This window comes from Diadema setosum, chromosome 16, assembly GCF_964275005.1.
Source record: "Diadema setosum chromosome 16, eeDiaSeto1, whole genome shotgun sequence".
Lineage (NCBI taxonomy): Eukaryota > Metazoa > Echinodermata > Echinoidea > Diadematoida > Diadematidae > Diadema > Diadema setosum.
In genome coordinates this window covers 27,933,366-27,944,444 of record NC_092700.1, presented here as the reverse complement: position 1 = coordinate 27,944,444, position 11,079 = coordinate 27,933,366, and the positions used below count along the sequence as shown (strand labels likewise).

Below are 11,079 nucleotides of genomic sequence, written 5' to 3'. Positions count from 1 at the left end.
ATTCTGATGTTGAACCCCTGTTTTATACGGTTCTAAACGTTATTATCAAAGTGATTACCCCAGGCCCTAGAACTAACCGTTAGTCCTGAACCTGTGATCCTAACCCAAACTGTGTCGTTCTGTGACCCTATCTAAATAAACCAAAGGTTAACAATTGTTAGAGTTAGTAAAATTAGGGACACTAGCAGGGGCGGATCCAGGAATTCCGTAAAGAGGGGGCGTGTTTACAAAAATAAAGGGGGGCGCACGCACCCCTCCCCCCATTTTTTTCTTTTTATTTCTTTTGTTTCAACAAAAAATAAAGGGGGGGCGTACGCCGGTTGCTGTCCTCCCTGGATCCGCCCCTGACTAGGGTAGTAGTGAGTATCCTAGCCACTACCAGACCCTAATCACCTAGGCCTAAAGTATTACCGCTAGGCCTACATGTAGGCCCTAATAGCCTTATCACTAACGTAACCAGTGCTTTTTTTTTTTGGGGGGGGGGGAGGGGGGGGGGGGTCATCGCCTTGAAGGAGCTTACTAACCAGTTAGGCTACTAGTATTTTTTTAGTAGTAACGTTAGATTCTAGTATGTTTATGGTTTTTGACTCAGAAATCTTTGGCGGGGGGGGGGGGGCGGGTAATCGCCCTGAAGGAGGTTTTAATACGGTTTCGTTATTAATTTTTTTTTTTTTTTTTTTTTTTTACCGAGATAGGGGTCTATCTAACTAACGTTAGGCCCTAGATTACTAGACCTAACATGTTAGACCTACTTGTTGTAATGTTAGGGGTGGGGGAAAGGGTGTGTGTGTGTGTGTTTTCTTTTTCAGCCACTGTCGGCCTAGGCCTACTGTATTTGGAATTTTTGGTTGGAGCGTAGGCCTAGATCTATTTTCTAGTGTCTACAAAACTACAAAAAGGAGTTTCCAGTTTTCGAGCGGGCGCTAACGTTACTTGCTTCAGAAAAGTAACCGATCGGGGGAAAAAAAAAACCAAACATTTAAACAAACAAAGACAAATTGCGTAAAATTTAAAATTAAAAATAGAAGGGTCTAGACTCTACATTTAATTATTAACATAGACACTAACGTTAGATAGGCCTAACCCGTTAGAAGGCTACCACACTTCATACATAACACCACACTTCAGACGTGTCGTTTAGGTTTGCTAGATTGAGATTTCTTTGGATTCTTTCTTGGATATTTGGTGGCTCTAAAAAGAGCCGTTTGTATTCGCCAGAAGCAGGAAGAAGCTTCTTAACCGCCGAATCCGTACAGAGTACGTCCTTGACGCTTCAGAGCGTAGACGACGTCCATGGCGGTGACGGTCTTGCGCTTGGCATGCTCGCAGTAGGTGACGGCATCACGGATGACATTCTCGAGGAAGACCTTGAGGACACCACGGGTCTCTTCGTAGATGAGACCGCTGATGCGCTTGACACCACCACGGCGAGCCAGACGGCGGATAGCGGGCTTGGTGATTCCCTGGATGTTGTCACGCAAGACCTTGCGATGACGCTTGGCGCCTCCCTTTCCGAGTCCCTTGCCTCCTTTGCCACGTCCAGACATGATTGCAGTTGTAGTATGGTTTCACGAACAGCTCAACCTGTGATTACCGCCGGGAAGTTTGGCAGATATATAGCTAAATTGCGGACGTAGCTGTAGACTATTTACATATTGAAGAGAGCCGCCTATCGGCGATACAGTGCCATTGGATAATTTGCATAACACTCGCGAGTGAAAATGCATAGTGTACAGTTGGATAAATATTGCAGAGATTATTTTGCAACTTTGCTCAGTTAAATGCTTATGAACAGGTGTACTGTATGTGCAAATTACAATGTTCTATTGCAATGGAGTATTATTTCTAGTAAAATCTCTTGAAAATATGAGAATTTACAAGTATAAACATAGTCCCAGTGCTGGAAACCTAGGGGATCTGATGCATAATTCATGAGCAAGGCGATCGTACGAAAGCACGAGATTGTATGTTGGAGCCGAACTTGTGTCATTATCTACACCTCAAAAATGTTGAATATCTAGTTATTCTGTGTATAATTATTTCATAAATACTTGTATTGAGTGAAATTTTGGGTTTAGATATCATATACACGAACGAATAGCTTGTATTGACTGTTTTTTCTGACACTGGGTCTGTACGACGGTCGTGCTTTCCGTTGTCCTCGCCCGAACGACCAATGGCAGAACGCGGTACCGTACAGCAATAGGCCAATCAGCTGTTGGGAAGAATTTGACCAATCAGTAGATAGGTAGACTTGGGTATAAATAGAGCGCGGAAATTTTGAACAACTTATTGTGACCTTCTGTCCAAAGCAGCAAGTCAGTTCTATCAACATGGCACGTACCAAGCAGACCGCACGCAAATCTACCGGAGGAAAGGCTCCCCGCAAGCAGCTCGCCACCAAGGCAGCTCGCAAGTCCGCCCCAGCCACCGGCGGTGTCAAGAAGCCCCATCGTTACAGGCCAGGAACCGTCGCTCTTCGTGAGATCCGTCGCTACCAGAAGAGCACCGAGCTGCTCATCCGCAAGCTCCCCTTCCAGCGTCTGGTCCGTGAGATCGCTCAGGACTTCAAGACCGAGCTCCGCTTCCAGAGCTCCGCTGTCATGGCTCTTCAGGAGGCTAGCGAGGCCTACCTGGTCGGTCTCTTCGAAGACACCAACCTGTGCGCCATCCACGCCAAGCGTGTGACCATCATGCCCAAGGACATCCAGCTTGCCCGCCGCATCCGTGGCGAGCGTGCTTAAATTGTCAATTGGTCGACAAACAAACGGCTCTTTTTAGAGCCACCACTCATTCAAGAAAGAAATCATTGCTGACTCTCAAACAAATCATGTTGTCTTGTTTTTTTTTTTCAGTTCTAATAACATTGTAACAATGTAGACGTTTCTAGTGATGGCAAGGTGTGACTCTAACATACAATTACAAACGATTTTTTTTAAAAAACTTTTAATAACTTAAAGTAGGCCTAGGTGCCTAAAAATTCAGATTCTACGTTAGAGTCTGTGAAGTCAACACGAGTGAAGAGTGCATCAAACTTATTCAAAAGATTGTCAGTCGTCTACGATCTTCGGTAAGGACTAGGCTCTAGAGTCTAGGGGTAGAATAACGTTAGTTGTAGGCCTAACGTTATCTGACAATACTGTTAACAATAGGCCTCACAGTCACACCCAGTGGTATTCTAGAATTTAAGAGTGGTCTGCCGAAATGGCATCCCTAACTTTTAGAGATAAACATTTAGAACTGTACAATAAAAGGGTTCTACACCTAGCTAACAATCACATAGGTGGCCTATAACTGTTACATAGAGACCCTTCAGTATATAAAAACAAACAAAAATCTAACACCGTAGCCTACGCCTGGCGTAGCGGGCGTAGGCGCCCTCGTATTCGAGTCGTAAGTGAGGGCCAGGGCAGGGGCTTATACATATAAGATCTAACGTTAGTGCATGTCCCCTCTTCACTTTTGGTTAAAACAAAAGAAATAAAAAAGAAAATGGGAGATAACTTACAGTTAGATTCATGCGTCCCTCCCCCCCCCCCCCTATTTTTGCAAAGGTAGGCCTACCTCTCCTTTACGGAATTCCTGGATCCGCCCCTGCTAATGTGTTCTGACCAGAAAAAAAAAAAATGGAATTGTGCTTGAAGCAGCCCATCCCTAGATCTAGTTCAGTTGTCCTAAATTACCATGAAATTATGTCAACCAAATGTGCGTTAGAAATCAACTGACAAGTGAAAAAAAAAAAAAGATCCTCACATTTTTTTCCCCTACAAATTATGGACATATTGTGCCCAATCAGCTGACAAAAAAAAAACCACCAACAACAATAAAAAAATAAAATTGAATTGTGGTGCCCATCAGTTGCATTAACATTTTGTTTACTAGTAGTAATCTGCAAGTTATGGTCCCAATCACCTGACAAGCACAAAGAAAAAGAAAAAAATGTGGCGCTCAATCAGCATTGACAGCAAATCAAAACAAAAACCCACAAAAAAACGGGTCTTCGCAACTTTTTATTGTCAATTTCATCAACAAAACAGCTCACAAACCAACAAACCAACCAAAAACAACCACAGTACCGTACACAAAATGCCTGGAGATTTCCTTCATGTAGAAATTATGCTAGAATTACATGTATGTTAAAACAGGCAAATTATGCCTAGCATAATGCTAGATGCTAAAGCGTCTAGAATTATGCCACAAAGTATAATTAGATCTATGCCAACTCTGGCAACATAATTGCATTATCTCAATCCACATAAAGCCACTAAAGGTGAACTTGTCCGAAAATTGTTAAAATGACTAGAATCTAGACCTGGTGTAGAATTAGTCTATCGTAGTCTGGCTAGATGTCTGTTAGACCTACACAGAAAATCCATTCCATATGAATATCATTTAGATGATTTTGACATTCAAGGGTAAAAAAAAAAAAAAAAGATATTTACACAATTTACAGATAAATATCTAATAGCATTTCATGTGGAAAGTGTCAATAATATGGTTCTCATATCCAAACGAGCTTGAATGAAATCAGGGAAGTGAGACGAATCTTACATTTTTGTCTCACCTCTCTGATGAAATGCACTAGTAGGCCCTACCGTACTGTACATTCCAATTCAATGTATTCACCTTCATTAACATAAGGATTGAGAGAATTTAGCAATATTAGTAGAACACATCAGCTAAAGTTTGAGGAAAATCGGACAATCTGTTCAAAAGTTATGAATTTTTGAAGTTTTTGTGCTGTCACCGCTGGATGACAAGACTACTGCAGTGTATGATGTCACATGCATACAACAATATAAGGAAAATATAAAGAGAATTTCACAAAATTTCATCTTTTGAAAAAAGTACACATTCCCTTGACTTGTTACTGACATCATGTTATGGGTAATATTATTCCCATTGCCTTTAGAAAGAAGCAAGTCAAGTGCTTTTTTATTATGCAAAAAAAGTGAAAATATGTTGCATTTTCTTTTCATTTTCTTTATACTGTTGTACTCATATGACATCACGAGCCTTAGTAGTCTCCTCATCTAGCGGTTCCAACACAAAGATTTTAAAAATTCATAACTTTTGCATCTATTGTCCAATTTTCCTCAAACTTTCACTGATGTGTTCTACTAATATTGCTGCATTCTCTCGATCCTTATGTTAATGAAGGTGAACTTGTCCTTTAAAGATGAATTCCTGCCCCAAAACCAATAAACTTTAAAAGAAAGAGAAAAATATTCCCTACAGAATTGTACAATCGAAAAACATTTCTTGACCAGTCCTTACGAATATTCAAATGAGAGAGTTGATGATGTCATACCCTACAATTTTTCATGCATATGCTATACTAGTATATGAAATTCGGACAAATTGTTATTTTCAGCTAATACAATTTAGTAAAATCCTGTTTTCATACCAACATATATCAGAGTTGACATTTGTTCTTTTCAATTTTGGGTGGTTTCAGGGAAAGTTTAATATTCATACAGCTGAAATATGAGATTTTTGTCATTTCTGTAGATCTAGATATGAAATTATGAAAGCACGACATTATCAACTTGCTCATTTGAATATTCATAAGGACTAGTCAAGAAATGTTTCCCCCAAAATGTGAAATTTCAAATTGTCATATCTTCCTTAATCCTTATCCAATTTTTGTAATTTTTGTATCGTTCTGTAGGGAATATCTTTCTCTCTTTTTTTTTTTTTTTTTTCCATTAGCGGAGTTTCATTAACTGAGTCTACTGATTGCTGAAACCAGAATCTCCTGGAACAAGACACATGTACATGTGCAGGGACTACGTGCAATACTTAAATTATTAGAATACGCGTATTTGATGTACTTTGTTTAGTGTTACGTTACTTACCTTTCAGTTATGTATACATATACACTGTATATTTATTTTCCTTTACATGTGGAATTTTGAAATGGAGACTGTTGAGAAGATTTTTATGCCTTAGTGCATGGATAATAAATGATCTTGAATCTTGAATCTTTTGAAGTTTTTACTTTGGGTGCACTCTTGAAATAAAGAGAAAAACTATAGACGGCACAGTCTGGACAAGTTTTTCAAAATCTTTATTAAAAAAAAGAAACAAAGTTCAGACTGGGGGTAAGGTCCCTCGTTTGTGAACTAGATCCAGGGTTAAGTTCTATCATCGTCTTACAACTAATTTACTTAAACCAGTCATTACAAACAGATGAACTTCAGCTGCTACAATGTTCAATTTCTGCCAAACAATTTACATGTACAGTGCACTCCCGTTATAACGAACACGGTTATAACAAAATTTCGGTTACAACAAAGTAAAAGTTCGGGTCACAACGTTATCCACTCTATGTATTTCTATCGTTTATTTGTTCACGTAAAATAAAATTTCACCATATAACAAAAGAAAACTGCCGGTCCTGAGGACTTCGTTATAATGAGAGTCCACTGTAATAGTGGCAGAATAAGAGCTTACAGGTCAACCACATAAAATACAAATCAGCCAACTGTATCATTAACAATTAAACAAACATCAACTAATCAAGTCCCAGTAATGCATATGTCACACTAAATTTAAATCTACCGGTATGTAAGAATGTTCAATTAAATGACTGGAATGTATAATAGCACTGTCAAAAAACAATAACAACTAAAGTCCCTGAATTAACTTGATTTGGAAACAATTAAGGGAGTGGGTGGGTCATCCGACAAGACCAACATCCATGAGACATATGGCCCATGAGTTCAACATTGAAAAAAGGTCAATGAGTCATACAGCCAATAAGTTTGGCACTGGGCAAATAAGGCCCATCCCCGAGTCTGACACTAGGCAAACAAGAACCAGTAGGCCTACGACTTCGACATTAGGCAAACAAGACCCACGACTTCAACACTAAGCAAAAAAGGCCCACGAGTTTGACACTAAGTACAAACAACCCACAAATTCAATATTAATGTGTCGGTCTCATGGGCTTTGTTTGTTTAGCGTCAAACTCACGGGTCTTATTTGCTTTGTGTCAAACTCATGGGCTGTATGACTTGTGGGCTGGATGATTTGTGGGTGTCGAAGTCTTGACATGCACCTGGGAGGGGTGGTTGGTAACAAAAACCTGCAAGACAGGTTCAACAAATTATACCACGCATGAACAGAATTGATTGTCTTGCAAATGGAATTGATTCACTTTCTCATATCATATTCACGCACAAGTGGATAGTGATAATTTTACAGTGACCAAAAATAAATGTAAAAATTACAGCTGAGTATCATAACCTTAAATGATTTCTATAAAAGAGATAACCCATAGTTTTGCATTAGATTCTGGATAATTTCATACATTTCTGAATTCACCATGCTTAAAAAAAAAAAAAAAAAAAAAATGGACTCAAATGGACAAGCAAACTTACAGTCAACCTTGCCAAAGTCAAATCTAGTTGGACTGAAGAAATAGATTTGACTAATGAGGGATTAAAATCAATATAAACAGAAGAGGACTTGAAAAGACCTTCGACTTGGGCAATTATTCAATTTATGTGAGGTCGACTTATGTAAGGTTGACTGTAAATCATTTTTCTGGTGGACCACTATTCAGTTACAATAGTTTAAAACACAACTACACTACTGCACATGTCATAACAAACTATGTATCGGTATGACTAAGTTTAGCACTACAATCATTTGGCAAGAATCACTGTACATTTGGAGAAAAAAAAAAAGAACGCACACATAAAAGCACAACTCAAGGACTTTGTCTTCATTCTGTGCAGATTTCTACATTCCTACAAAACCAAACTCTTCCACGTACAATGTACATATTAAATCAGCTGAGAGGTGAAAACATAACAGCAGTGATAAAATTCTATCCTTCGTTCATGCTATGACAACTATCATGGCACTCTGACTTCATAAATACAGAATCTATCATGCTCTAAAAACTATCATTAGGCCTACATTTTAAATGTGCAGTCTATACAAATAGAATGCAGTGGTCCCAAATACTACACAAAGGTACCAGCACAGTAGTTGTCATGTCTTTCTTTCTGTATCAATATTATAGTATGAAGCTATTTTATAGTGAAGTCAATAATTCTCAAATAAAGAGGTTACAGAATCACAATCTAAAGAGGGCAGACTATGACCACAAGAAGACATAGGCATGCCCCTCATAGTAATGGCTGTTCTTGCTCTGTATATTCACAAAACAATTGTAGGCCTACAGGGCATGTATTGCAAGTTAGCTCTCTGGTACTTCAAAAGTGGAAATTTTCATGGTGTTGAAATTTTTGCGCAATTCGTACAACCAGAAACTGATGCAAAAATAAAGCAGGCAAATATCTTTGCTGGCTGTATGTTCCAGTAGTTCACGTCTTGATTCCGCAGAATTAAAAACATGCAAAACTCTTCTTACCCAGCAGAGCATGAAAATTACTCAAGCGAAAATATCCACTTTTACAGTACCGTACACTACCTAGTGCCATACAACCTCTTCGTTCTCTAGATAGGGATTCACACCGCATGATGCCGTAACACTTACCAAAAGGTATTCCATTATACAATAATACAAAAATCTGCATAGGGCTTTCAGCTTCATGAACATAACATCCGCACATTATCTCAGTGAACATACATTGTATAATGTATGTTATATGCAAATTTGATCTGCAAATATCTGCATAGGGCTTTCAGCTTCATGTGCACAACATTTGTATATTATCTCAGTAAACATACATTGTATAATTCTATATTTGATTTGCATATACACAGTATATCAACATAAATACATTCTTCTCTATTTACTTATACATTCATATTCTCTCTAAACTTGTCTTCAGCATTTGAGAAATTTATGTACACCATAATCTTGCATAGTTGACACACAAAATCCATATTATTGAAAGTGCAAATTCAATTTCAGTTCACACATATTTCAAGGTGCTATTTCTTGTGACTTATAAAGGAAGCTTTCAGAAGTATAAATGCAGTTAAAGTACAGAACTAATGTGGAATTTTATACAAGTAATAGTAAAGAATAAAAACAAAAGCTACTTGCAGATGTTCAGCCCCCTAATAAACAGATGATGAATTGATACATAGATTATCAAACCTCTACCATAAGTGTTCTCCAAATATCAAGTAATTTGTGGCCCTTGTTTCACAATACCTTTACAAAGTCAGTTCAATTGTGAGGAACAACTTGCTTATGAAATTACCTATACCGAGGCCTATATATGTGCAAGAATACAGCGTGAAGACTCATAAAAGTAAAAAAAAAAATGTTATATATCATCATCAATGTTTGATGGTCATCAGCTATTTTCTTGCTTGGATGTGAGTGACTTAACTTTGAGCCCAAAGGCTACATAATCATTTTGCCAGCTTGGGCTACGAAAATGAAGAACTGAAAAGTTGTACAGGGTCTGCATGCAAAAACAAAAGTGCACATTTTAAAACACATCAAACACAGAAACAAAGACACATAGAGTACCTGACAGATTGATTTCAAATGTCAGAGTACATTGGTCATGTACCACTGATTTCTATAGCAGGCATCTGGATATTGGCCCATTCACATACAATCAAGTGAAGCTGCCATGCCGCCATCTTACCCAGCACACTTTAAGGGGACTTGCATGCATTTTTTTTTTTCAGCAGAGACAGTCACCAAGATCACGTAATGTGGTGAGCTCCATACACAAATGTATGGGAGATGTATATGGTAAGATGGCTACCAGTGGCGTCAAAGTGGTTGGCCTATGAGATATCCAGATACTTGAACTTCCTATCAGTGGCATGTACCTATCTCAGATGTAGCATGTAGCAAAATGGCAGTCATCTCAAGTGCAAGTCTGTGTATAAAACAAGGCGATGAACAGTCTAAGATACAACAGCTGCTCTGGTATTGCTCACTGCTCTAATGGCAAACAAGCTATGATTGTTCAGATTTCAAGGCGACAATGAAGGCACAGACAGTAACACTGGGACGTTCCTGATTTCAAGACGGAACAGCAAGTAAAGAGGATGGCATATAATAATGATAATGATAATAATAATAAAAAATAATAATAATAATAATAAAATAATAATAATAATAATAATGACATCAATAATGATAATATGCTTTTATGTTGTGCAAAATAATTCTCTATGTGCTTCACAGAACTTCTTTAAACATCAGAAAAAAAAAAATTGCTGAGTGTCTGTCTTAGCCCTAAGTCTGTCTGGCAACCTATAAATGAGGTTCCTTGACATCACAAAACGCACTGCCTGCAGGACAAAAACAAAAGATAGTTGTAAAGCACCTAGCTTCCAGCTAATAGGGAGCTTTAGATTTGCAGCGAGGACACTTGAGACGACGGTTGAGCTGGACGTTCTCCTCTCCCCTGCGTCGTGCTGAAAAATAGCCTTAGATTACGCTGGGACGCAGCATATAAAAAATAAAATGGTGCCCCCATGTGATCGTTGCATCAACTAGCTCCCTACGTCGCAAATTGTGCGGACGTAAAAAATATTTCTTATTTGCTTTGATATGCCTGGAGATCAAGAGTGATGAGAGGTATAGGATTAATAAGCAAAGATAAAGATTTGTTCGCTTTCATGTCCACATAAATGTTACTTTCTCAGTGGTACTCAGCTGAGTTATAACACAATGGTTTACATTTTTGCTTTACTTAAAAAAAATAAAATAAAATTCCACTCAAGCTGCAAAAATGTGATTGTCTGAGCAAACCTGAGCAGGAAATGATAATTGACAGAGGTCAAAGGTCATGACTTTTGCCATGCTAGTAGATTACTACAATTACCATCACATAGACCCCTCTAACATGTTACCCACATTCAGGTGTCCTTTAAGGATATATAATCATATTTCAAAGGAGCTGATCTCTCCATCTCCCCCCCCCCCCCAAAAAAAAAAAATAAATAAATAAAAATAAAAATAAAAAAAATAAAAATAATAATAATGATAAAAAATAAAAAATGAATAAATAAATAACATAAAATAAAATAAAATAATGAAAAGTATAAACATAAAATCCAAAGATAATGAATAAGAATGATGACTTCATCAAGCCTAAATTAGATGCAGTTCATATATTTCACCTA

The 11,079-nt window shown here is 38.0% G+C and overlaps 2 protein-coding genes across 2 annotated transcripts; one reads left to right on the top strand and one right to left on the bottom strand.

Annotated features, from left to right (window-relative positions):
• Positions 1 to 1,235: 1,235 nt before the first annotated feature.
• On the bottom strand, positions 1,236 to 1,547 carry LOC140239786 (histone H4). The gene has a single exon (XM_072319605.1). The coding sequence runs from the start codon at positions 1,545 to 1,547 to the stop codon at positions 1,236 to 1,238; it is 312 nt and encodes a 103-aa protein (XP_072175706.1).
• Positions 1,548 to 2,333: 786 nt separating this feature from the next.
• Positions 2,334 to 2,744, top strand: LOC140239784 (histone H3, embryonic). The gene has a single exon (XM_072319604.1). The coding sequence runs from the start codon at positions 2,334 to 2,336 to the stop codon at positions 2,742 to 2,744; it is 411 nt and encodes a 136-aa protein (XP_072175705.1).
• Positions 2,745 to 11,079: the final 8,335 nt, after the last annotated feature.

Bases quoted from the DNA above. Each gene is read 5' to 3' on its own strand.
- LOC140239784 (XM_072319604.1), top strand. From the start codon at position 2,334: ATGGCACGTACCAAGCAGACCGCACGCAAATCTACCGGAGGAAAGGCT.
- LOC140239786 (XM_072319605.1), bottom strand. From the start codon at position 1,547: ATGTCTGGACGTGGCAAAGGAGGCAAGGGACTCGGAAAGGGAGGCGCC.